At 36.6% G+C, this 27653-nt stretch overlaps 2 protein-coding genes across 7 annotated transcripts in view; one reads left to right on the forward strand and one right to left on the reverse strand.

Annotated features, from left to right (window-relative positions):
* Myo81F (Myosin 81F) overlaps nt 1–5512 on the reverse strand; it is a 60755-nt gene extending 55243 nt beyond the window's left edge. For all 5 annotated transcript variants that reach the window (XR_006260582.1, XM_043416149.1, XM_043416147.1 and 2 more), the window contains exon 1: nt 4928–5512. Coding sequence is in view for 4 of the 5 variants with exons in the window: in XM_043416149.1 (XP_043272084.1) it covers nt 4928–4994 (67 nt within the window). In the remaining variant the exon portion in view is untranslated. The remainder of the gene's footprint in view (nt 1–4927) is intronic.
* A 1485-nt stretch (nt 5513–6997) lies between these two features.
* The window catches only part of Klp98A (kinesin-like protein 98A), a 28608-nt gene continuing 7952 nt past the window's right edge, over nt 6998–27653 (forward strand). Inside the window, exons 1-10 of one of the 2 annotated variants that reach the window (XM_043416363.1) lie at nt 6998–7419; nt 7539–7647; nt 18989–19058; nt 22068–22178; nt 23117–23233; nt 23540–23785; nt 24192–24364; nt 24654–25059; nt 25793–26497; nt 26639–26836. In XM_043416363.1, coding sequence (XP_043272298.1) covers nt 7601–7647; nt 18989–19058; nt 22068–22178; nt 23117–23233; nt 23540–23785; nt 24192–24364; nt 24654–25059; nt 25793–26497; nt 26639–26836 — 2073 coding nt within the window. In that variant the 5' untranslated portion in view covers nt 6998–7419; nt 7539–7600. Of the gene's footprint in view, nt 7648–18988; nt 19059–22067; nt 22179–23116; nt 23234–23539; nt 23786–24191; nt 24365–24653; nt 25060–25792; nt 26498–26638; nt 26837–27653 lie in introns of both variants that reach the window. The other variant, XM_043416364.1, reaches the window with a different exon arrangement.

Here is a 27653-nt window from a genome sequence, read left to right on the forward strand (position 1 = left end):
ATCAGGACTCTTTATGTATCTTTTTGTTTTTTTATCACTTAAAAAAAATTCAACAGTACTTTTCTAGAGTTTCGATGCTCCAATGGGCATTGTATTCTCTAGTTTTTATGGTATATGACATGAAAATTAAGTTCTTTAGGACACTAGACTCTTATTGAAATACAACAAAATTCGGTACCTGCAAAGGAGTGGAAAATAACGATTGAGAGTGGAATTTTCAGATTTTTCAATGCGAAGTTTCGATGCTATATTACAATAAAAACTATACGTTTTTTAAAGCACTACACTACTCTTTTATCGAAATAAAACAAAACTCGCTACCTGTAAAGCGGTGAAATTTTTAGATTTTCCACTTGCAAGTTTTTACGCTATATGACATGAAAATTCCAAGTCTTTTAGGAAATATATGTATCCAGTGTCTCGAAAGTGATGATACATGACGCTATTTGCGGTTGACACTTTGAATTGTGTCATACTATCTCGTTGTTTGGACAAAGCCCCCCAAAAAACGGTTGTTAAACCAATTTTTATTAAAATCGCTCGACAACTGATAGTTTTTCGAATTTGTACATTATACAATACCGATCAACTGACTAAAGAGAACAGGGAACTGATTTTTTTCTCCGAATAAAAGCGTGCAGTACCCTAAAAAAGTAGAGTTTCTATGAAACATAGCATAAAATCTTCCCATTGAGAAAATAACCCATTTAGCCAATTTGAAATTTCAAGGTGACAATTCAGAGAATCCTAATTTTTCATCCCTTTGAGAGTAACGAATTGATTTTTTTTTCCGAAAAATGAGTCTAGTGTCATAAAAAAAAAGTAGAGTTTTTATGAAAAATGGCATATATTTTTATTTTTCACCCTTTTGAAGATAGCAAATGTAGTTTTATTTCACGGCGCTGAAGTTTCCAACGTTGGAGTCCAATGAAATGGTCTAAAAAAACTCTCAAATAATTCCAGTAAATCTACAATTTTGTTTCCTGCCAAATTTCCAATTCGTCATATTTCAAGCCACATCAATAATTCGTGAAATAAAAAAATAATGAATTATTAATCTTTTTTTCGTTCATTTTGTTGAACTCCAACGTTGCAAACTCCAGCGTCGTTTTATTTCGATAAAGGAGTCTAGTGTCCTAAAAACGTCAGTTTTCCTGTCATATAGCATAAAAACTTACAAGTGAAAAATCTCACAATTTCACCCTCAACCCTTATTTATCACCACTTTGCAGGTAGCGAAATTTATTTTATTTCAACTCTTTAGTCTAGTGTCCTAAAAAACACGACGCTGAAGTTTACAACGTTCGAGTCCAACGAAATGAACGAAAAAAACATTTGTAATTCACCAATTTTTTATTTCACGAAGTATCGGTGCAGGTTGAAAAAGTTCAAACTGCAGATTCAGCAGGAAACGAAATTGGAGAATAACTGGAATTATTGGAGGGTTTTTTGACATCATTTCGTTGGACTCCAACGTTGCAAACTTCGGCGTCATTAAGAAACTTGGAATTTTTATGTAATATGACGTAAAAACATGCCATTGAAAAATTTGAAATTTTCACTTTCAATCCTTATTTTCACCCCCGTCAAGGGTAGGTAATTGTAAGTAAAAAATAAGTTTGGGAAAGGAATCAAGAGCCTCGAAAACCTCAAGAAATAAAATTTCTTGTATTTCGGTAACTTACTGGCTCGTACCAGTTTTGGCACGAAAACTGAAAAAAACTCACGAGTCAATCGGGTAATTGATCTTCTCCAATGAGATTTCTGTCAACGAATCTGCTGCCTTTCTTAGTACCAAGTGAAATATGAAAACAAAACGTTGTGTTGGAAAAGCTTATAACTGGGTATACCCGAAGCTCTTTTTTTATATTTTTCATACTTCTAGACGACTTACGTGGCCATTTCAACGAGCATCGAGTTCAACGATAAGGAGTAATGCGTCAATGACTCGACCCAAGGCTATATAGTAAAGTTATCGACGACGTTGTAGAAGAACAGGAAAGAAAAAAAAAGCGACTCGATCATCCGAAGTGACGCATATAGCAGCAATACGTCAAATCGTCAAACCGAATCATGCAAAAAGTGGAAAATAAAACATCGTTGACGGAAAATCACATCGACGGACTCGGACCGGATGGAATGACCATACACTGCGAATCGGATGTGTGAGTACCTTTGTGATAGCTTTCGCGCGTTAGCCGATTTTTATCATTGTTTTGCGCAGCCTGACGTAGTAGCTTCGTAGTAATCTTGGTGTCGAAAAATTTTCATTCAGAAAATCGGCGATCAAATCGGCATCAGCCGATCCATACCCTTGACGCGCGCCAAGCGATTTCATTTTGCCCAGCTCCCCTATAATAATATTTTTTCCACCATTCCAACACTCCAATATAACACTCGAGCGAAGGACGGATTGAACACGGAGGTAGACGCAATTAGTCGAGTAGAGAATACAATATCAAAAATGTTTTTTCTTTCGAAAATGCATTTCGGATGAAGGGGGGGGGGGGGGGGCTGGTTCGGAGGTGATTCCATGTTGAAACAGCAACAGCAATCGATGCGATAGACTCTCTCAATCGCGTCATCATTCGTCATCAGTTTCGATACATTAATTCTTTTAACTATGTCTTGGCTCGAGTACACCGCATCGTCAGGGTGTACGGTCTAGATCTATTGGACGGACACACCAAAGTCTCCTAGTAGAGATTCGACTGCCGAAAGGCGAACAGACTCAAGGAAGAAGTTTGTCCGTCGAACTAAATCTGTTTTCATGCAGGAAAAATTCGTAAATTCCTGTATGAGTGCACGTCCAATGTCGTTATACAATTTAGTCTATGCAAATACAATGATGCTTTTGAAAAACCAACTTTCCGTTGTTATTGACAAAATTGGAGAAAATCATTTGCCTTTCCTATACGAAATTTCGGATTAGCAGCAACGGGAGTGCATATGTCATCCACTCCACAACTTTGTTCAACTTTCGATTGGAATCGCCGCGAGGAGATTCTGCCGAGTTCTTGCGGATCGCGTGATACGTCCATCGCACTGTGATCGAGTATCGCGTGGCTCGTTGAGCGCGCGAGCATCATACGTTTATGGCGAAATATAAGAAAATATTACATCTGACCTCTTGCGCGTAAACAGCAAGGTGAGTGAGCAAGTGAGAACAACAATGCGCTATTCGCATGTGTCATAATAATTCATGGAATTCATGTGCAGTCGGTCTTTCGTTCCCCTGCCGGTCGTTGACTATCGCCGCGCATAATGCGTGTATCCTGAGCAAACTTCGCGGCGCGCTACGTTCTCCGGGAATGTCCAACGCGCCATCGGGAGTACACACGCGTGCGCGCACACACCCCCACACACACACACACACACGCGCGCGCGCGCGCGCACGCAACGCGCACAAAATAAAAAATATGCGCGGCGACGAAGCCTCAGCATTAAGTTGGCTGCTCGAGCAACGCGCATTTTCATCGTATCTTCCGTGCATGTATTCAAACAATGAAAAGCACGATTAAGAATTCGCCTCTCAATATTTTCCTAGCGAGTTCTTACTAATGAATCCGCCTCGCGCACCGCTCGCATTATTAGAGCAAAAATGTACTTTTTCCCTTTGAACCTCTTCGACCGGCTATTCCTCGAATTCCTTGCCTTCAATTGCCTGACTGACATCAGAAATTTTCGCAAATTACAAACGACGCTGAAGTTAGCAACGTTGGAGTCCAACGGAATAAACAAAAAAAAACATTTGTAATTCACCAATTTTTTATTTCACGAAGCATCGCTATAAGCTGAAAAACTACGAATTGCAAATGAGGCAGGGAACGAAATTGGAGAATTACTGAAATTATTGGAGTTTTTTTAGATCATTTCATAGGACTCCAACGTTGCAAATTTCAAGGTCATAATTACAATGCTTATACGGATCATATTTTCTGTAGCAAGATGATCATCGTCACTCCACAAGTACGCTTCTCTAGAACCGGAAAAACTCGAGGAATTTTTGACTTGCAATCACCGACGTTCGTCGGAGATTGCTGTCACCGTGAAAACGGAGATTTCTTATCATAAATGCACGAAGACCGATTCTTAGAGACTAGTCTTAAGAATCAATTTTGAAAATAAAAAATAAAAAACAGGTGATAACGCTGTTGGCTCGCAACTATATAGCCGGACCTTGGAAGAGTGTATTTTACTTTTCAGATATCTGGTTCTGAAAAAGGTCATATCGTTATTCGTTCAAAAATCCCATGTTCAGCAGTACTATAGCACGGAGCAGAGTAGACCTCTGTTTTGTTAACGATGTATGGTACAAAAGTCTAAATAGTTAGTAATTGATCAAATTTGGTGATAATGTTCTTCATTATCAAGTGCGAAAACACAATTTTTTTTCAAAATTTTCTTTTGCATAGTTATCGAGTAATTACGTATTAAAGCAGATTTCTTATGTCCGGAATGTATACCTATATACATGGAAACGCTATGCTTATATACACGTGAACCGCAGTGATCAATTACTCGACAACTGTGTAGACGAAAAATCTTAAAAAATTTGTATTGTCGAATTTGGCACTAAAGAATATGTTCACCAAATTTTATAAAATTCTGAACTTTTTGAAATTTGTTATGTTTTTAGCATGGTTTAGCATGGCAACATTGTATCGCCTGTACCGAAACTCCTTAACTATCACCTTGGAAAAAAGGTTTTTGGCAGTATGAAGAATGCCAACATATGACAGAACATGATTCTGTCAGTGTATACCGGAGAACATATTATTATTAATAAGCTTGCCATGCGATCTCATGCGTTGATTGAGCCATCGGAGCTTGAAAGGTGTAAGATAATATTGAGGATAAGATTGCAAGACCGCGAAGATACAATGATATATTATTGGAATTTTTCGAGAAAGGCGGGGGTGCTTACCCTGGCTAAAGTGCTTGGCAACCATGCTAGGGCGCGTGACCGGGCAGGTTTGAGCTCGAACAAACATCCACCCTTCCCGAAAGCAACGTCGATCAAATTTTAAATCCTCTTGAAACAGTCCTTGTCCACTATTTTCTTCACTCCACTTTTATTATTATTATTATTATTATTATTTTACTAACGCGGATGACATGTATATCCTGTTTTCACGAATGTCGCACGAGTTATTTCCGTTTAATTCGCGAATGAAAAAAACTTCGATGCACTATTTTTACACGGTAGCGTGGTTTTTTCTCATTACAAATCTTTTTCGGCGTCATACGTTTGGTCTATTCGCGAAAGAAATGAGAGTAAAAACGACACGATGTTGTTTGTTTTTCACGGACCGGAGAATCGGAAAGAAAAACGATTTGGAAATGACGGTTAGAAAAGTGTTTTCGGGATATACTGAGAGACACGATGCTCCTTCGTTGTATCTTTCGATACAAGAAGTAAAAACCGACATGCCTGGAAATAACCAACCGACTCAACCCGACTGACGGGACTGACCGGACTGACGTTCGTTTGTCGTTGTCGTTTGTAAGAACGGCGTGTTCCGTAGCTATGAAAAATTCCCTTGTCTCTCTGAACCCCTAGTCACATTGGCCGCCGCCACCACCACAGGCCGCAGCAGCAAACAGCGACGTATATTGCGGCTTTCCATGTAACTCACGCAACCACCGCTACGAGGCTACAACTTTCTCGTATACGCTTCGACAGGCTCTCATTCAGTATATAACACATCCTATCCCATGCAGCATCCACAGCTTCTGGGGTATTGTACAGTTGGCATCAGCCCTACTGATGAGTCTGCCACTGTACCTGAGACGAAACGCATCCCTCAATCATTCTTTTCACACCACAGCTGTGGCGGATTCTTCTTTACCAACATCCGTACAATTCTCAGTTAGCCATCCACAGCCACCAGGTAGCACAAAGCCAAAGCAGAGCAGACTGCCAAGCAGAACACACACAACAAGCAATATAGCAGCCAACGCTATAATATCACGAATAATGTTTCTATCGATGGCTCATAGATGGTATAACCATATCGTGAATGTACGCATGCGCAGGGTTATTATTCAAGTGCAGAAAAACTAATCAAATTTTTAACGCTCCGAAGCGAAAAAACACATTCCACGAACGAAATTCATGCATTCACGCGCAATACATCCGAATATCGAAAATTATATATGCTCATGTGATGCTCACTATACAATTACAAAAATAATGAGCGTATACAGTCAACGCTGCCTCGCATTTTTCTTACACTTCCGCGCCACGAAGCATTCTATAATTTCAGATCATTTTGCTGCCATGTGTCAACTTCCCCGACTTTTCGCTATACAAACTCATAGTTCTATCGCTTATTTTGGATTTTCTTTCTCCCATGTGTTCCATATACAATATGAAAAGTGGGGGGAGGATCGATCCATGACAAGTTCAATTGCGGAATACTATTATATTTTGTTTCAGTCAGGTTTCAAAAAGCGTCAACTGTAAAGGTCTCATTTAATCATACCGATTGTCGATAACATCTGTTTCGTATATAGTGGTTAAGCTGTATTCATTTTCTTTCTACGTGACCATTAGGCCTGCTACGCACGGTCAATAATATTGCGCAATATAGGTGATTGCACAAAATTATTGAACGTGTAGATGTAGTATTGAAACATTGCGCAATAATTGAACAGAAGTTTGAGCTATCTTAAATTTATGGCGCACCATACAAACTTATTGTGCAATAGTATTGACCGTGTGCACGGACCGTGTGTAGTGGGCCTTACGAGGCGTCTGGAAAGTATGTATATATGTCATATATGCTGAAAGATTCCCGAGAGCTCCCAGCAGGTCACGCCACATGCTGGTTTATAAAAAATTTGATACCGACCGAGCAATCGGTGTAAACGCAGTCGCAGATCGCAGACCGACAGTTGCACGCCCCCGCGCAGCCTTTTATCGCCGTCATTTTTAACCAATCATAATTCACGATTGTGTTCTCGTTTGACAGCAATGAGTTGTATTATTATTGTTTTCTCTTCTCGCACCTCGCAATATGTCTATAACGGACAAAGCGGAGTGCACTAGGGAGGAGAGTAGCAGGCTAAACGACAAGTCGTCGATCCAGTTCAATGGTTCGATAGATTCAGTGCTTGTTCGGCTACCGCGAATGTAACTCGACAGAGTATAATACATTAATTTGAAAAATTAATGTAAGAATTTTTACGATGGTGACAGTGGTGATGGTGATAGTGCAGTCTCGGATTAATGGCCTTAGCGAAGCGGCGATGTACAGAGTGGCAGTGGATTGCGACGCCCGTCAAAGGCGATGCATATTCGCGTAACGCGGATTTTAATATTATTTATTCATTTTCTATTCCTCAAACTGTTTGGTGGATTTTACTACGTAATATAACCGTTCGTGGAGAGAAACTCGTTTTGTATACGTATATGTACACACGCATTTTTCTATACCTATACATATATTCATGCGCATGTTTGTATGCAGGTATGTGCATGTCGCGTGTGTGTGTGTATATATGTATACAAAATAGAGATAAATATGTGCCAGGAAATCGTGTGAGTTCGTAGTGGGCTTATTTGGCAGTCCATGACCGTAAATAACGCACAAAAATGGCTTCGGTGAAGGTAGCCGTAAGGGTCCGTCCCTTTAACAAAAGGTTCGTATTTGACCATTTCCCGTCTTTTCCTCTCCGACTTTCTTCAATTTTTTTATTTTTCAATTCTTTCCGATCCCTTCGATTTTTACAATGCGAATACATTGCTATGTTAAACTCATCTCGCGTGTGTTCATACTATCGCGTGATTTCCAGAGTAATGATATTTTGAATACAGATGATTTTTAGTGTCAAATGCACAACTCTGTCGTACGGCCGTACGTATGCCCTGAACCTACGGGTTCAAGCTCGCACGCACGCACCCGTGAAAACACGCATCCATATACATATAGATTCTAGATGGAATGAAACGTCGACTCGTTTGAACCTTCGTAATCACGAGAGTGATAATGTTTTCTTTTTCGAATTTTCAAGTTTATTTGTGAACATACCTATATACATATATATATGGGCAAAATAACGGTGATAAATCTTTCGCTCTGCTGATCCTCAGATACCAACTTATTTTTTCATCTTATCATTACTGTCATGGATTTTTATTGCGTGCTATTGAAGGTAGTACCTCTTTTTTTCTCGAAATACTTTTGTTTTCTTTTTCATTTGATCCGAACCAAAGTCGTGAGACGACCCTGATCCTGAAAATAAAAATTTACTTCTGTGTGCTGCGCATATAGCATGATTATTTTATTTCTATCCCTTTATTGAGAGAACGCTTTTTTTGTACATTTCAAAGTTCTAAAACTAAAAAAATGACGAAGTTTTCGTCGTAATTTTTTTATACGAGTCACCTTATTATTTTGTTGATATTGAGTTGGCGAAAATGAAGAAATGAAAACAAATTCAGGTTTTTCCCACGAAAGTGTTTTGCGTGGCAGTGTGTTGTTTTCATGCTTATTGTTCCAGCTCTAGAAAACTGAAGATTGAGAAGAGAAAGAGCCAAAATGGCGGGCAGAAAATCCAAAGGCAACAAGAAAATATAAATGAGATTGAAAAAAGATCTGAAAAAAGACACGTGGATTTCATGCTACGTTATAAGGAAGAAGATGCTACGTTGCTTGCATCATTCAAAAAAGCAATTGAACTTCTTTTTGCTTTTTCAAAATAGCCATTTTCTACGTATATATGCGAATGCATATATACTATATCTATGTTTCAAACCAGATGCTCATGGTGTTGTCAAACCTTTCCACTGTTTATGTCGTTATTAGTCGTTAAGGAGTTTCGGTCCAGGCGATACAATGTTGCCATACTAAACCGTGCTAAAAACATAAAAAATTTCAAAAAGTTCAGAATTTTATAAAATTTGTTGAACATATTCTTTAGTGCCAAATTTGACAATACAATTTTTTTAAGATTTTTCTTCTACACAGTTATCGAGTAATCGATCACTAAAGTTCACGTGTATACGTATAGCGTTTCCGTATATATAAGTACCGAGTCTCTTGAACATTCCGGGCATAAGAAATCTGCTTTAATGCGTAATTACTCGACAACTAAGAAGAAGAAAATTTAAAAAAAATTTGTGTTTTCGCACTTAATGTTGAAGAACATTATCACCAAATTTGATCAATTTCTTAATATTTAGACTTGTATACCGAAACTCCTTAACCTCAAATAAGTGTTTTTTTTCTCCATTTCCATTTTAACCAATAACAAGGGTTTCTCCATTGATATCCAAAAACATTATATTTTATTATTTTTGTTTGTAGCTCTCTAAAGTTGAGAGGATCCTATTTCATTAAGGAGGGTGGATCACCAAATCAAAATAATGAGAATTTGATAAAATTTGGTGATAACATTCTTTGGCATCGAGTATACAAATACAATTTTTTTCAAATTTTTTTACCACGTGGTTATCGAATAATTGAGCGTTAAATCGAAGTTCTTATACACGAGATGTATAACTGTATATACGTAAACTCTATGCTTATACACGTGAACTTTAGTGCTCAATTACTCGAGAGGTATGTGGTAGAAAAATCTAAAAAAATCTATATTGTCTTGTATATTTTTAAAGAATAAATTTATGAAATTCTTATCATTTTGATATTCTTAATATTTTTAACATGGTTTAGCATGGCAACATTGTAACGTCACGATCCACCCTCCTCAAATCCAAATCGTCGCATAGGGAGAGTGTGCCTGCCATAAGAGCCTATATGTATAAGGCTTCAAAAAATGTGATTTTCGTTAATTGTTTCCCCGCGACAACTAGACGGTAGATCCTATAAGAATTCCGAAAATAGATGCACGCGGTGTATATTTCTAGCATATTTCGAAATGTCAACTCTTAAAGTTGAAATGATCGATCTTTATTAGATTCGCGCGATCTTTATTCTTAAGGATGTATGAGCACTAGGCTCCATTTTAGATAGCACTCTAATTTTTTTTGTATATTATAGCCCAAGCTTAAAACTTAATCTCTGTGAAATTTGTGCATAAAATCCTTTTCGTAATGAAATGAATGTTAAATATTATTTACCATTAAAAAATCATTGCAAGATTTCTTAATAATATTGTGCTATATATGATTTCCCTTGGTAATTTCTTTGAAAAAATATGGTCAAAGACTGTCTAATGACTAGTACGAACCGCTTTTACATCCTTAATGCACAGTTCGGTGCTATATGTGATGATAAAAAAAAAACAATTTTCTGGCAGCTTTTCAACAAATGTATATTGGCATTGAAAAATCAAGTTTTTTTATTTCTCTTGTGTTGGCTATGACGACGTAGGAGAGACACTTTTCACTTGAACAGTTGACAGTTGACGGAAGTTGCGCGCTACGTTTTCTCAGAACGGTTCTAAATAGTCCTAGGCAGAAATTAATAAAATGCAGTATATTTATTTTCTGTTACCTCTTTTTCGAAAATAATTCCAATAGATGTTGTCGCGACGCGACAACTTCCACGTACATCGCTATATATACATTCCCCTAGGAAAAAAAGGTTGGGACAAGTACATTGATGGTCCCTCGTTTGCTGATAATTCCATCCATAAAAAAACTGTAAAAAAAATTTTCTTTGAAAATTGTCAAAAAAATTATTTTATAAAAAAAAAATACGGAACAATTCGAAAAAAATTTAACAAATCTTGAAAAAACATTAACTTTAAAAAAAAACTAATATGTATCTATTTTTTAAAGTGTCAAAATAGTCAAATAACAATTGAAAAACCAATGCCTCATTCTTCTTATATGATTCGAACAGCTAAATCAATTTAAAAAATTTCCATCTAATTTACGTTCAGCATTAAAATTTATTATATCAATTTGAGGCCAAGTATTTTCTAATAAATTGAAAAAGTTACCATTTGAGTTACGTGCAGCACTAAAATTTATGATATCAATCGAAGGATAAATAATTTATGAGTAACTCCAAATTTGAACATTATGGAATTGTTCTAAGAAGCTTTTAAATCCAAAAAAATCACATGCAAGCTAGTCATTTCTTACTCTATGGTGGCAGAGACTTATAAGAAAATCGATTCTTTTAAGATTTTCAGAAGCTTCTGATATTATTCACAATATTCGACAATATAAATAATACAAATGATAAAAAAAAAAATCTACGCAAAGCCGTAGCTATGTCCGGTAAGAGGAAGACGTGCCTGTAAGCATGAACTTGGATTTAAATATCAATTTTTCTGCATGATTTAGTAATTTTTTAAAATGTTGTATTTCAGTGAAAAATGGTCGTATAGAGGTCTAAAAAAATGCATTTTGAAGCTTCAGGTTTCTATTTTCAAAATCTTATGACGAAAAAAATGCAGAGCTACATGTTGTGCGCAATTTTGAGAAAAAGTGCGAGAAAAAAACAACAAATTTGTATGCTTTTTTATCAATTCCATAAGCGTAGATTTATTTTTTTCAACTTACCCATGCTATGGACCGGATAGCTAGTTTATTAAGCTTCAATTTGCTTTTTTAAAAACTTCAGTAGGACCATTTTTTGCTGAGATGTTGAACTTTGAATTAAGAAGAACTCTTTTGTCTTTGATCGACGATATCTCAGCAACCAATGGTCGCACAGGAAATTCAAGGGCAGTTCTGAAAACTGGAATAAATGTCCTACAAGATTCCGTTGCGATCTTGAAGGTGAAATTTTCCTTTCATCCTTGTCGTGAATTTAAAAAAATAGGAAAAAATTTATTTTATGGTTTTTCAGAAAGTCAATAGCCAAATTTCAAATAATCATGAAATGACTGATGTTGAGTATGCCATTTACAGCTGAATATACCCCCAAAAACTCTGCCGAAGTTACATTTCGATCTAACCAATCGTTTCTTCGTGGCAACCGATCAAACATTAATCAAATTCGAGGGTCACGTTTTTTACGTTAAACGAGTCATGATCATAACAAAAATGAAAAATGAAAAATTTCCAAGTTTTTTCTACATTTTTCCCATAAATAAGGTTGAAATATACAAAAAAAAAATCCGAAAGTTTTTGATGAAAATTGATTGTTTTTCATAAGGCTTCCAACATTGAGAGCTTCTGAAAAACCATAAATTACCTTTTTTTTCCTATTTTTTTAAATTCACGACAAGGATGGAATAAAAAATGGATCATCAAGATTGCAACGGAACCTTGTAGGACATTATTCCAATTTTCAGAACTGCCCTTGAATTTCCTGTGCGACCATTGGTTGCTAAGATATTGTCGATCAAAGACAAAAGAGTTTTTCATTCAAAGTTCAACATCTCAGCAAAAAATGGTCCTACCCAAGTTTTAAAAAAAGCAAATTGAAGCCTAATAAACCAGCTATCCGGTCCGTACCATGGCTTAGTTGAAAAAAATAAATCTACGCTTATGGAATTGATAAAAAAGCATAAGAATTTGCTGTTTTTTTCTCGCACTTTTTCTCAAAATTGCGCACAACATGTAGCTCTGCATTTTTTTCGTCATAAGATCTTGAAATTAGAAACTTAAAGCTTCAAAATGCGTTTTTTTAGACCTCGATACGACCATTTTTCACTGAAATACAACATTTTTAAAAATTACTAAATCATGAAGAAAAAAGAAATGAAGAAAATGAAGAAAATACGGCTTTGCGTAGATTTTTTTTAATTATTTGTAACCGTTTTGGGGGGCGGCGCGATCAATTTTTTTTTTTACCCATATTAAGGGCTACCCTAATATATATATAATATAATATATATATTAGATTATACAATATATAATATAAAATGATAAAAATATAATAAAATAAAAAAATTAAATAATACGAATAACATTAAATAATAAATAATAAAAATAAAAAAATATAAAATTCTGGTCGACGCCGCTGGATTTTTCGAGGATGTCTAGGGCGATAGCTCATGGGTTTTGGAGGACTAGGTTTAGGTACATTCTATCGCGATTTTCGATTTCTAGGTAGACGACCCCATAGTTTTTTATGTCCAGATATATTCCTCCATGGATTTCGATGTCTAGGTATATTCCTCCATGGTTTCTAATGTGCGAGTGTATTTCTTCATAGTTTTTCCATGTCCATGTGTAATTCTCGATAGTTCTTGATGTCAAGGTAAATTCCTCCATGATTTTCGCGATCGAGGTTGACGCCTCCACATGTTTCGATGTCCAGGTATGTTTCTCCATGGTTTTCGTGGTCTCGGATAATTCCTCTATGGGTTTCGATGTCTAGGTATATTCCTCTATGGTTTCTAATGTGCAGGTGTATTTCTCCATAGTTTTTAATGTCCAGGTGTATTTCTCCATAGTTCTTGATGTCTAAGGTATATTTCTCTATGGTTTTCGTGGTCTAAGTATGTCTCTTCATGGTTTTCGCGGTCGAGGTCGAGGGCTCCACAGTTTTCGATGTCTAGGTATGTTTCTCCACGATTTTCGTGGTCTAGGATAATTTCTCCATGGGTTTTAATGTCTAGGTATATTCCTTCATGGTTTTCAATGTCTAGACGTGTTCCTTCATGGTTTTCGTGGTCCAGGTACGTTTCTTGATGGTTTTCGATGTCTAGGCATGTTCCTTCATGGTTTTCGTGATCCAAGTATATTCCTCCATGGTTTTCAATGTATGGATATGTTTCTCCATGGTTTTCTCGGTGTAGGTAGATTCCTCCATGGTTTTCGTGGTCTAGGTATGTTTCTTCGTAGTCGAGGTCGACGGCTCCACAGTTTTCGATGTCCAGGTATGTTTCTCTCAGGTTTTCGTGGTCGAGGATAATTCCTCGACGGGTTTCGATGTCTAGGTATATTCCTCCAGGGTTTTCGATGTCTGGATATATTTCTCCATGGTTTTCGTGGTCTAGGTAGATTCCTCCATGGTTTTCGTGGTCTAGGTAGATTCTTCCATGGTTTTCGTGGTCTAGGTATGTTTCTTCATGGCTTTCGCAGTCGAGGTCGATGGCTCCACAGTTTTCGATGTCTAAGCATGTTTCTTCATGGTTTTCGTGGTCTAGGATAACTCCTCCATGGATTTTGATGTCTAGGTATATTCCTCCATGGTTTTCGATGTATGGATATGTTTCTCCATGGTTTTCGTGATCCAGGGAGATTCCTCCATGGTTTTCGCAGTCGAGGTCGACGGCTCCACAGTTTTCGATGTCCAAGTATGTTTCTCTCGGGTTTTCGTGGTCTAGGATAATTCCTCCATGGGTTTCGATGTCTAGGTATATTCCTCCATGGTTTTCAGTGTCTCGGCATGTTTCTTCATGGTTTTCGCGGTCAAGGTTGACGGCTCCATAGTTTTCAATGACCAAGTATGAAGGACCACAAAAACCATGTTCCTTCATGGTTTTCGTGGTCCAGGTATATTCCATGGTTTTCAATGTCTAGGCATGTTCCATAATGGTTTTCGCAGTTCAGGTATATTCCTCCTTGGTTTTCGATGGCTGGATATATTTCTCCATGGTTTTCGATGTTTGGATATGTTTCTCTATGGTTTTCGTGGTCTAGGTAGATTCCTCCATGGTTTTCGATGTCTACGTCGACAACTCCATACTTTTCATTTGCTGGGTATACTTCTCCTTGGCTTTCGTCGTCTAAGTATGTTTCTACATAGTTTTCTATGTCCAGGTGTATTATTCCATGATTTTTAATGTCTAGTTATGTCCCTCCATAGTTTTCGTTTTTTTTTCATGGTTTTCGTGGGCGAGGTCGACGGCTCCATAGTTATCGATGTCTGGGTATGTTTCTCCATGGTTTTCGTTGTCTAAGTTGATGGTTCCACAGTTTTCGATGGCTAGGTCTGAGTTTACATAGTTTTTGTTCTCTAGGTATATTTCTTCATCATTTCCGTGATGTAGGTCGATGACTCCATACTTTTCGATGTCTAGGTATGTGTCTACATATTTTTCAATGTCTTGGTATATTCCTCCATGGTTTCGGATGTCCAGGTATATTTCTTCATAGTTTTCTTCTAGGTATGTTCCTTCATGGTTTTCGTGGTCCAGGTGTTTTCCGTCATGGCTTTTGATGCTAGGTCAACAATTCCATAGTTTTCGATGTTTGGTTATGGTTCTCCATGGTTTTCATGGTCTAGGTCGACGGCTCCATTGTTTTCGATGTCTACGTCGACAGCTCCATGGTTTTCGATGGCTAGGTATATTTCTCCATGGCTTTCGTCGTCCTGGTATGTTTTTTCATGCTTTTCGAGGTCTAAATCAACGGCTCCGTAGTTTTCAATGTCCAGGTATGTTTTCCCATTGTTTTCGTGGACTAGGTTGACCACTTCATAGTTTTCACTATCCCGGTCGATAGCTCCATAGTTTCCGATGTTGAGGTGAATTTGTCCATGGTTCCCGATATGAAAGTCAACGGCTTCATAGTTTCCGATAGTGCGGTGAGTTTTTCTAAGGTTTTCGATATCTAGGTCGATGGCTCTATTGTTTTCGACGTCTAATTGGATGCCTTCGTATTTTTCAATATATATTCGACAATTTTATATTTCCCCATATTTAGGTAAACGGTGCAATGGTTTACGATGTATTTCCTCATAGTTATCGATATCTAGATCTGCGATTTAATAGTTTACATTGACGAGGCAGGTTCACAGGTTACAGAAGACCATGAAAAAATATCACTGGACACCGATAACCATAAAGCTGTGGTTTTAGACATTGAATACCATGGAAACATCTCCTTGGACATTGCAAACCATTGACAGTATCCATGTCAACATGGAATCCATGAATGAGAAGAAGATAATTTCAAAAATCATTTTTCCAAGTAAACAAATGGAGCTTTTCAAAAAAAGGAATAGAAAATTAAAATATCATCCCATTGTATAGGAATTTCCCACTCTTTCATTGGAAAATTGAATTTACTGAATGGATAATCAAAATCGTCGCCATTATTGCTTGTTAAAGGTTTCAACTCACATGAACATAACCGCACAGTTTTCGTCCGTCTACACAGAAAAATTGGCTGTACAATAGTGTTGATTGCTTTTGTCACGTAGAAAAAAGCACTCAACTTGAAACATTTCGTTTTAAAAATTTTCGTTGAAAACGAGGAATGTATTTTTTTTCCTAAATAAATATTGTCCCACCTCTTAAAAATAATTGAATTCAGAAAAAAAATAATTGAAAAAGTAAAAAAGGAACGCCAAGTATTAAAAGGTCGCGACCGTAGTTTCCAATGATTTTCTATATTTGCATTATCAATAAAAAACTTGAAAATATAAAAAAAATGAGATCGTTTTTTGAAGTTGCCAAATACAGTGATTGAAATATGGTTCCTATTGGAATATGAGCAAAAATAATCCATCAGCATAGTAATAAAACTTGATGTTAAACAATACACATGAGAGCGTGCTCGCAGTCCTAGAAGTTTGTTTATATAACGAATATACAGATAAAGAAAGAGGTCGACACGAGGCCCTTTGTCGTTAGAGTCAGAGTCACTTTTTCGACCACTGCAACGCTCAGTTAATCGATAGATCTCTTAGAGTAAAGTTCATTGAATAAAATATATAATTGCTCTGCTTAAACTTTGTGCCATTTATTTCAAAACCTGCTTCCATAATCCAATAGTTCCTATATAGTTGTCACGTCTCTCAAAAAGCAGTGAAATCAGTAAATATTAAAACTTCAAAAAGTAAAAAAGGCACGCCAAGTATTAAAAGGTCGCGACCGTAGTTTTAAAAATGATTTTCTATTTTTGCATTGTCAATAAAAAAATATGAAAAAATTACGGACAAACAAGTGAAAGTGACGCGTGGATAAATTAGAATGCGTATGCGCATGAAAGAATGGCCGTATCTATCCATACAAGATTAAAGCATATACAGGGATTAATTCGTTTCATTTCTTTATCGGTTCGTTTGATTGTTCAATTTCATCCATAAATTTCACCCATCTATATTGTATACCAAATCATTATATAACAGAGCCTCTCTTATTTTATTGGGGGATCGGTTTTTTCACACTCGTTCATACAATTCTAATTAATTATTGTTTTCATTGTAAATTTGAACAATTGTCTCTTCCCGAGCTTCCGATACGTATACGTCGAACTCGTGATGTGTCAGTAACTTCTGCATAATCTTGAGCCCGTGCAAAGTTTTTTCTCAGCAAATACGCCACCGAGAATGCTGATTTTGAGCTCATTCGACAGAGAACTTCTTAATTAGCTTAAAGTTCAATTTTCAAAGCCGTACATAACTCATGAGCTTCGCTATTAAAGAAAATCACATGCCAATTTTACCCCCACCACCGCGAATCGTTTTATTCAGAGAAAGTATAGTCTCGGCGAGAGCCTCGGGCCAGCAGACGACAGGGCTGTCAATGTACTTGTCCCGAGACTCTATCTATTTGTGCAGTACATCGCATAGATACAACGCATGCACTTGTACACGTATTTGCGCTTTTCTTTATAAAAGGTTCTTGTATCATATTGTGTAAAATGTTTTAAGTTTATAACCTGAGCTAGCATAAAAGCAGATGATAATTTCGTAATAATTGCAGAATCATTATAGAAACCTTTGTTGCTCTGTGACGCTTGCTGGAAAATTTTCCTGTAGAAGTGAGTGATTAGGGCTAAAAGTGTACACGAATGAATTCCACAGGAACCTTAATTCATTCACTTTACTTGACTACATTAGAAAATGATCTCATTTTTTTTTTATTTCCAAAATTCTGAATTCCTACAGGAAACGTAATTCATTCACTGTATATGTTACAATAGATCTCATATTTTTCATAGTTAATAATTTTTTCATATTTTTTTATTGACAATGCAAAAATAGAAAATCATTTTTAAAACTACGGTATATATATACTATCACGTTCGCGATACGTGGTGCCCGATCAAGCCATCAAATCCCATAGTGTTGTGTCCGCGAAGCAACCGTGCATACCGCTGAATCAGTCAGATGACGCACAGAATTTTTCGCGAATAAATGAATCACGAAATCAATGAAACTGTTTCATTTGACGAATAGAATCAATTATATCCGTTTATCGAGTGACTTAATTTTTTTTCACTGTATTCGTTCGTATCGCGTCTCCGCGTGACGCAATAACGCGTGTGAATAACTTTCCAATTGTTCGCTTCGTTTCTCCAAAGAAACTTGTTGAAACTCAATAAATTTCGGCTCGTTCGCATAGCTGTAGCTTAGGATATCGAAATTAACGTTGTTTCAAACGCTACTTGCAAAACGTATACAATTAGATATTTGACGGAGGAACACATCGAGTAAAAATTATGGCCCGATAAAATATCAAGAGTGTTAAGGTGGTTCCTCCACGAGACAGTTAAATTAGGAAATTATTTAAATTTGGCATAAGTATTGTTTAACATGTGAACAATACCTTTATAAAATTTTAACAAGATTCACCATCCCGAAGCCGAGATATATGTAATTGAAGTTGACTCAATTAACACGTAACATATGGACCATGCATAGGCAAACAGCACATTATTAATTCTACCGTTAGTACTAAAATTAGGAAGTTTATAAAAAACGAGGAGAAGCTAGAGCAGGATATCACAGATATTGTGAAAAAAAATCAAGGTGATTGACCATCTAGTTTGACAGATATAGTCCCGAGAAGTACGAAGGTTTAGGCTGCATACGATATATTTTGCAAACGAACAAGCGAATGTCGTCTGTATAGGCAACCTTTTCTGTGTTGTTGAAGCGTAGCCCGGATAGTTTCATCTAAAAATTTACTCGCGATGTCAGATCAAAAATACTTTTAGAATAAATTTTACGAAAGCAAATGATATTTGTACTATATCTGCTGTCACTGAGTACGTATATAGGGTCTTTACAAAGTTATTGATTACGATCCGAACGAATTATCAATCCTTTTAATATGCAGACGGTACATAAGTTTTGGTTGGGGCTGTCGTAGGGGATCGACCTTAAATCAAAGGACCCGTTATAAGCCCGAAGTTTATTCAGAATTTATTGTTTTTTAGGGAGCTGGCCATGAATGCCAAGTTGATCGTTCAAATGGACGGCAAAAGGACCAGGATATTCCACAGTAAGGTAAGTCCATCTGTCGATGCATGATATCTCATAGAATCTCGCGTTGTCGTACACTCAATAAATAAACAAACTAGTGGATATTAAGATATCTTCGATTTGCGACGGTCGAATACAATCGAACATGAACATTAGACTGGCCCAAAAAAAATCAATATTTTTTTTTCCAAAAAATATATCGAGAATATTATTCAGAATGATGAAAAAAAAAATGGTGAAAGTTAGAGCCCTTAATATTAATTTTAAGAGGTCTATCATTGCCGTTTTTAATTTTTATGCATGATTCGATGTTTTACGTCAAAACTGCTAGGAGATTGAAGTGAAAAGAATTTATTTCTACTCATTTTCATATAAAATGGAATTCCCTACAAAAAAGGTCTGATTAAAAATTTTCTTCAGACGAGCCGTTTCCGAGTTATTAAGCTTTTTAAATCGATATGTGTTTTCGATTTGACTGTTTTACTTTGGAATTTTGTAACTATCGAATCAATGAATATAAAAATGAAACCATGACAGATTCTTGAAGCAAATTTGATGCTCTACAAAAAGGTCTGTTAATATTTTTTCCTAAATTTACTTTTTCAGGAGTTATTCACGATTGAAATAGAAAAAAAAATGAAATCTCAAGTTTTTCCTTCTTTACTCAATTTTTTTCCATTTCACGGACCAAATTGACTTTTTCAATCAACATTTATCATTTTTCATCAAAACTCTCTCAATATTTATCCTTCTTCTAACAATATTATCACAAAAGTATCTGAATTTAACAATAAATATAAATTTATTCTTAATTGATATTTTCTTAACAAAAAACGTAATTTTATTTTCTTAGAGTAATATTTCAGTAAAAAATGATTTATTATTATTATTTGATACATCTAGATGAATGAATAACCAGATTATGGCAATTTAAGTAATAGGTTATAAAAAATTCATTTTAAACACAATTATAACTCATATTTTATATAAATCTATAAGATCTTATATTTTAAGAATTATAATCAACTATTAGTTATGACATTTCATCACATTAAGATTGTTTTATTGCAGTTCGGGTATTTTTTCCGATACTCACTAGTGACTAGTAGTAAGTACTGAAGTTGCTTTTCGTCTTTCACCTTACGAAAGAATAATATATCTTAATATTCTAATTGAGAATAATATTCTTAAGAATACAATAGTGTCTTACGAAAAACTTAAGATTTCATTTTTTTTCTATTTCAATCGTGAATAACTCCTGAAGAAGTAAATTTAGGAAAAAATATTAACAGACCTTTTTTGTAGAGCATCAAATTTTCTTCAAGAATCTGTCATGGTTTCATTTTTATATTCATTGATTCGATAGTTACAAAATTCCAAAGTAAAACAGTCAAATTGAAAAAACATATCGATTTAAAAAGCTTAATAACTCGGAAATGGCTCGTCTGAAAAAAATTTTTAATCAGACCTTTTTTGTAGGGAATTCAATTTTATATAAAAATGAGTGGAAATAAATTCTTTTCACTTCAATCTCCTAGAAGTTTTGACGTAAAACATCGAATCATGCATAAAAATCAAAAACGGCAATGATAGACCTCTTAAAATAAATATTAAGTGCTCTAACTTTCACCAATTTTTTTTTTCGTCATTCTGAATAATATTCTCGATATACTTTTTGGAAAAAAAATATTGATTTTTTTTGGCCCAGTCTAATGAACATGAAGCCAAAGAAGACTGATGAGCACACAAAAAATGAGTCAGCGAGCAATAAATAATGACCGAAAAGGTATAAAATTCAATGAGAACTTGACTACGTCGCCGCCGGCACTTCGTTCATCATATAAAAAAAAAGAATATTCGAATCCAAGCGATTCGTTGACTAATTAACGTCGGATACTGTAAAACAATTTTAGTGAATGAAACAAACAAGTAAACACGCTAACATAATTTTTTCTTTTCTTTATGAAGAAAAAAAAATCGCTCTATGAAAAAAATAAGTTTCCCATATAATCCCAAGCACCCCAAGTGTGACCCCGAAACTTTCGCTAGAGCCGCATGGAATAAAAAAATACGTATATATATAGTATTTGCAAGAATCGCGTTCAAAGTTTTGCCCATCGAAAGCCCAGTGTCGCATCCGGGTGCGGGTGGGGGTCGAAACAGCGAACGATCAAAATAGCGAACAAGCATTCTGTATATCTATATATATGCATATTCGCAAACCGTGTCGCATAGAAAAGCCGTAACTTGAATCCCACGAGTTCGTTTACACTTATAGAGTACGGGCAGAGAAAAAAAACATTTTTTTTACTAGGATCGTTTTCCGCGCTGTTGAAAAGCGGTGGGTGGAATAATAATAAATTAACATAAAATTCTATTCACAAAGTTCGGAAATGCATTGTATGCTTGAGAGAAAAAAAATGCTCGATTCTTCATTTTACGTACACCAAAAACAGTTTAACGAATGGGTTGAACGGAAAAAAAAAATTTCATTCGTCCTGGCCCTTGTGCAAAAATTCGTAAGCTGGTGAACGAGCAACACCGAATATTTAAATCTGCCGCTTCCAATTTGCGCAATCAAAGATGCCAAAGGAGAAAAACCTTTTGATCAATCGTCGCTAGAAAGAAAATAAAGTCGATGATAGATTATCGAACGACGACGGGGAGAAGAACGCGCGTGCCAAGCCGGATTTGGACACGTAAGTCCAATTATTCAAACCGTCCGAACGCGCATTTGCACACTTTCAATTCCAACGGACGTGTGGGTCTATAGTTGTTGGCGATAAATTACCGAATTACGCAAACGAAAAAACTCGAAGCAGATTTTCGTCCAGTTCTTTTCGTTTTAGTGCTCTTACATTGTTTGCTATGATTTTTTAATTCCATTTTTATATTGTGACCGTTTATTATATCTATATTTATTTTTATATACGGCATGCAGAAAACGCGCGCACGAAATTGGAGAAAAAAAACCCGATCGTTTGACCGATTGTTATCACGCACTTATATAATCGCGCACTTTTTCTCTTTCAGTCACCGACCAGTGGAAAGGATATTGACAGAGAAAAGTACAAGGACTTTACTTTTGATTATTCCTATTGGTCTTTCGACGCCTCGGACGAGACTTATGCAGCCCAGGAAGAGGTTTGAGTTTTCATGTTGCTCAGCATATCTCCGCAGAACAATCTTCTTATACACGCTCTGACAATGTTGTATATACAAATTTTAATGTATTGACGTCGCGCCTTGAATCGACCTTCCGTTATCATCGAAATCCGCAAAAGGCAATGTTCGTCTTTGTAACTTTGAAAGGATTGCTCAAAGATTACCGTTAATATTATTATTAATAAACGGCTATAACTTCAACGTCAAATTGAGAAATAAAAGTGAACGAACAAAGTCAAACGGGACAAACGAATGTTGTTCAAACAAACGAATATCAAAAGAAGAGAAAAAACCCTCAGAATGAAGTTGAAAATGAAGGATGAAAAAACGACCGCGATTATACCTGTAATTTGGTTGATTTGAGTGGGAAAAAATGGAAATTTTTTACAAACCGAATATAGTGGTTTTCATTTTCTCAACTATCTGTGGTTCACCAATATATCGGTATCATCGTAATAATCAACTCCGAAGTCGGTCATTCACTTTTGAATTTGCGGGGATAGCCATTCGTGGCAAGACACTCCGTGTAGAGCGGACGGAGGCGTGATATGAATTCTCATAAAAAAAAAACAATTCTGTAGATTTATGAATATGCAAACTGCGTCATGTATTCGTGCAGTGCGTTATGCGTGCTCGTATCCGCGTCACGAGTTTCCTGTAAGGAACCACGTGATAAAAGGCCTTCGCTGGGTCAATCATGGGATTCGCACATTTATACCGCGATACGACAAATTGACTCGTTCAAATCTATCATAAACTTATTTGAGAAAAATGGTGAAATTTTTCTACTGGAAGGTTTCAAAAGGATCTTCAATCATTTGATTTACACAATTGAATTTTGTGGAGACTCAACTGTAAACTTCGATCGAGGTGTTTCACGTTCAACCGAATACTGATGAATTTGTGTTCCATTACAGGTCTTCTATGATCTCGGTACGGACGTAATAGAAAGTGCCTTCGCTGGTTATAATGCCTGCGTATTCGCTTACGGCCAAACTGGATCCGGCAAGACCTTCACCATGATGGGCTCACCGGTTCGTACAATTAAAAAAAAAAAAAATTTCTTCCAAACTACGTCCCATAAACTTAAATAGACCCAAGTCCGTAATGCACAAAAAAAACTGGACCATCGTTTAAAAGGAATCGCAGCAGTTTCCGAAAGTTTAGTTCAATTTGACCTCTGCATCGTTTTTTATTCCAAATCTATAGTTCGGAATGAATTGAAAACAATTCGTATTATTATTGTATAATTTTAGTACGATTACAAATCCGACGCAAGAGAATATTATGATCGATTATAATTTTCTTTAAAAATATTTAAATGCTTTTTATTTTAACAGGAAGCTCAAGGATTGATACCCCGTATATGCAAAACTCTATTTGCTCGTATGGCAGCTGGAAAGGAGAGTGGTGCTTCGTACAGAACCGAGGTATCATTTCTCGAAATCCACAATGAGCGAGTGAGAGATTTGTTAAGGCTCGATCAAACGCAATCGCATTCCCTTAAAGTAAGAGAACATCCGAAACGTGGACCCTACGTTCAGGATCTTTCCAACCACCTTGTTTACGATTACTCCGACATTCAGGTAATAATCATAATTTATATTTATTTATCGCATATTAATTCGCTTTGAAAAAAAGCTATGAGTCGTACACTCTTATTTGCATCTTCCTTTCTGAAATTTTATTTCACGAATTAGACGAGCCTACATCTGTCGAAGACTCGATAGTTTGTTCCTAAAAGAGCTAGAAATGTAATACAGGAGAGTTGAATCATGGAAAAGATTCAATCACTCTCCAGCATTTTATTCATTTTCTGATTCTCTCATTTTTCTCTGTACTTTCTGTATGGAAAATGAAAAAAATGTCGCCACTTTCTATAGCTTTATTCTTTGTATGGATTTCCGGCGCTATTAGGAAAAGAAGCAATGTTATTGTTTTCGAACTTTATCACCGAAAAAAAAAGATATTTTACCTTTTTTTTTTTTTTAGGAATGCATGGTCAGGGGTAACACGCACAGAACCACCGCCAGCACAAACATGAACGATGTTAGTAGCAGAAGTCACGCTATATTCACAATAACATTCGTTCAGGCTGGTTTTTCCGAAGGTAACATGCCCTCGGAAACTGTCTCGAAGGTTCATCTGGTTGATCTCGCTGGCAGGTAAATATACCACGAAAATACCTGCCAACATCCATCTTCTTTTTATTTTTTCTTTACAGAAAAATGATCAATAAATTTAAAATTGATCGAATGGTCCACAAACGAAAAATTTTCAATTGATTTATTGAAACGCAATATGAAAATATCGAGTCAGCGAAGCAGAACGCTTTTCCGATCGAGAGAATCCCATCCAATACATAATTTGAACATATAATTTTTCATACTCAAATGATTCTCGAGCGTGTGGAAGAATTAAAATACTATTTTGTCGTCTGTTTTATCGATAAAGCGAACGAGCTAATGCAACGGGTGCAACGGGTCAAAGATTGAAGGAGGGTGCTCACATCAACAAATCTCTGGTTACACTCGGCTCTGTGATATCGGCGCTGGCCGAGGTGAGTTCGGCCAGCGGTGACTCAAATTCTTCGAGGAAGAACGTTTTCATACCTTATCGCGACAGTGTTCTAACGTGGCTGCTTAAAGATTCGCTCGGTGGTAATTCAAAGACTATAATGATAGCCGCGATAAGTCCTGCCGATTGTAATTACGGAGAGACTTTGAGCACCTTGAGATACGCAAACAGAGCTAAAAATATAATAAACAAACCAACTATAAACGAGGATCCAAATGTCAAACTCATCAGGGAACTTCGAGAAGAGATATTAAAGCTCAAGTCACTTATTGGCAAAGATATGGCGAGTATTGTTTTCTTTTTCATTTAGCCTCATTCATTTTTTACGGTTTTTCATTGAGTTTTTCTTTTCTATTATTTTTTTGAATTATAAAAATACGATGTCTCGAGAGAACCTGCATGGCAACAAGTCGATCATGTGATTTCTATTTCAAAAGCTTTGGGAGCGCTTTCTGAAAATTTCAATTATTTCACTTTAATGCGGAATAGAAGAAAAAAAAACAACCAATCGCATGCATCGTTATCAATTTTGAAAGCGATGCACGAAACACAATCGTTTTTCATTTAAAACAGCCTCTATAAAATAATGAAGCGTGGACATTTTGCTTTCGTACCGTTTGCGAACGATTACCGAACGATTTTTGATCACTGTATTGTCTACTGTCGAAGTAACAACTGCTGCTTTGTCTCGAACTCGCTCATAACTCGGGAATATATCATCGTTCTGCGTTCACAACGGTATCGACGAAGAAATGAAAGTCTTTACGGATACCATGTTGTAATCTATCTTTACTCGGCACGTTTTCACTTTTAACAATAAATTCATTGATTCATTCATCCGTTCATGTGGAAAAGATATTGAAGGTTTTTTTTCTCATTGCGCTTCGCTCAAAAGTGCCGTAACCAGAAAAAATCTTAAGATTTCAATATTTTCAAATTCATTTTTGATGCAAAATAAGGGAGTGGTATTTATTTATCGATTGATTTTCAATTGACGATATGATTTTTTTGCACAGAGTATCGAGAGGCCACCGCAACAAAAAGTGCTCCTCGCCCAGATTCATGAAAAGCAAGAGCAAGAAAAAGTTTTAACGGAGGAGTGGGCCGAAAAGTGGCGAGAGACACAGCAAATACTGCAGGAGCAACGCGCGCTAGGATTGCGCAAAAGTGGTGTTGGGGTCGTACTTGATTCGGAGATGCCGCATCTCGTTGGCATAGACGACGATTTATTGAGTACGGGCGTGACGTTATACCATTTGAAAGAAGGAAAAACTCTGGTTGGAACCGAGGAGGCATCAACGATTCAGGACATCGTTTTAAACGGCATCGATGTTGAATCTGAGCATTGCATAGTCGAATTGAAAGCAGGTGTCGCGACGCTTCATCCCTTGTCGCCTCACTGTTGGATCAATACAGCACAGGTCGATAAGCCAACGAGACTTTTTCAAGGCTGCATCATTCTGCTCGGCCGTAACAATATGTTTCGTTACAACGATCCCGTCGAAGCGGCTAAATTACGAAAAGAGGGTGGCATAGGAAATGGCAATTTGCAATCAACCGTTGTTAATCTATCGAGATTGTCGCTACTCAGTTGGAGCGTGTCTGATCTTCATGTCTCCTCTTCGAGCGACAATCTGCTCAACTCCAGCGAAGATCTACGCGCCATTGATGAATTGGAGCAACAGAAAGCTGCTCTCATCAAAGAGAAAGAAGACTTTAAGGTAAGTCGATTGCGACCGTTAAAAGAGAGAGAAAAATTTGAACATTTATATTGTGTCAAAAACGGACTTATTTTTTTCTTTTTTATTCTTTCGTTACATTTCGAATTACCGTTGACTGCGATGTTCCTTTTTCCACCGTAGCGTGAGCAAGAGGAACGAGAGGAAAGATGGACAGCGAGACGAGAAGCACTCGAAGGTGCTCAGAGAGAATTGGAACGCGAGTGGGGAGCTCAATGGCGAGAATGGGCAGAAGCGATAGCGGCGCTAGAATCGAGGCAACGAGAGTTACGAAGTCGGCGTCGTATTCTCGAACTAGAGAGACGGGACGAGATGACACAAGTAAGTGATTTGGAATCGCCGTCTCCGGAAATAGCGGTAATATTGGTCAAGTATCAGTTTTACCTCATCCTCGTGGCACTTGGTGTTCTCATTTGTTTGTCCGGCAACATTATTATCTATTCTCACGTTTGTCCGCTGAACATGTGACGGCGGAGGACGAAACAAACATCGAATAAACGATCGATTAAATGCGTTTGTAAGGACAAAAATGATCGGAAAACGATGATAGCGGAGTCTCCACAATTTCGCATTAACTCTTTAGATTATTAGTAAACAATTCAAGATAACGAGATCTTAATGCCCGAGCTGGCCTCGGGAAGTCTCGAATAAGTATATTAAACTAATAGCAACGATTTGAATTGAAAATTTTTATATACGAAGAAATATCATATACATAAAAAAAAAAGTGACGCGAAAGGCGAAAGAGGTCTCGTTGATAAGAACAAAAAAGAATCGATGCTCTTCAGCCATCGCCGGCCCAAGGTGATCATATATGCGAAAATATATTTGTTGCAAATATATTTATTATACACTCGTATATCGAAAATATTATCGTGCCTATATACTACATTTTTAATTCTGACAATTTAACGCTGTACACACGGGATAAGGATAACCGTTTGAAAGTTTCAGGGCTCATTAAGTTATATTCACAATCACGAAATAGTACATTCCGATACGTGTGATTTGAATAGTCTATTATTGCGCGGCGTGTAGCACATCGCGCAATAGAGCAACTTAATTCCCAAGTATCGCGTACTATTTTATACAGCCCGTTTGGGACACAAATCTTATTTTTTTGATCACTCTGCCGACA

This window comes from Venturia canescens, chromosome 4 (genome assembly GCF_019457755.1).
Source record: "Venturia canescens isolate UGA chromosome 4, ASM1945775v1, whole genome shotgun sequence".
NCBI lineage: Eukaryota > Metazoa > Arthropoda > Insecta > Hymenoptera > Ichneumonidae > Venturia > Venturia canescens.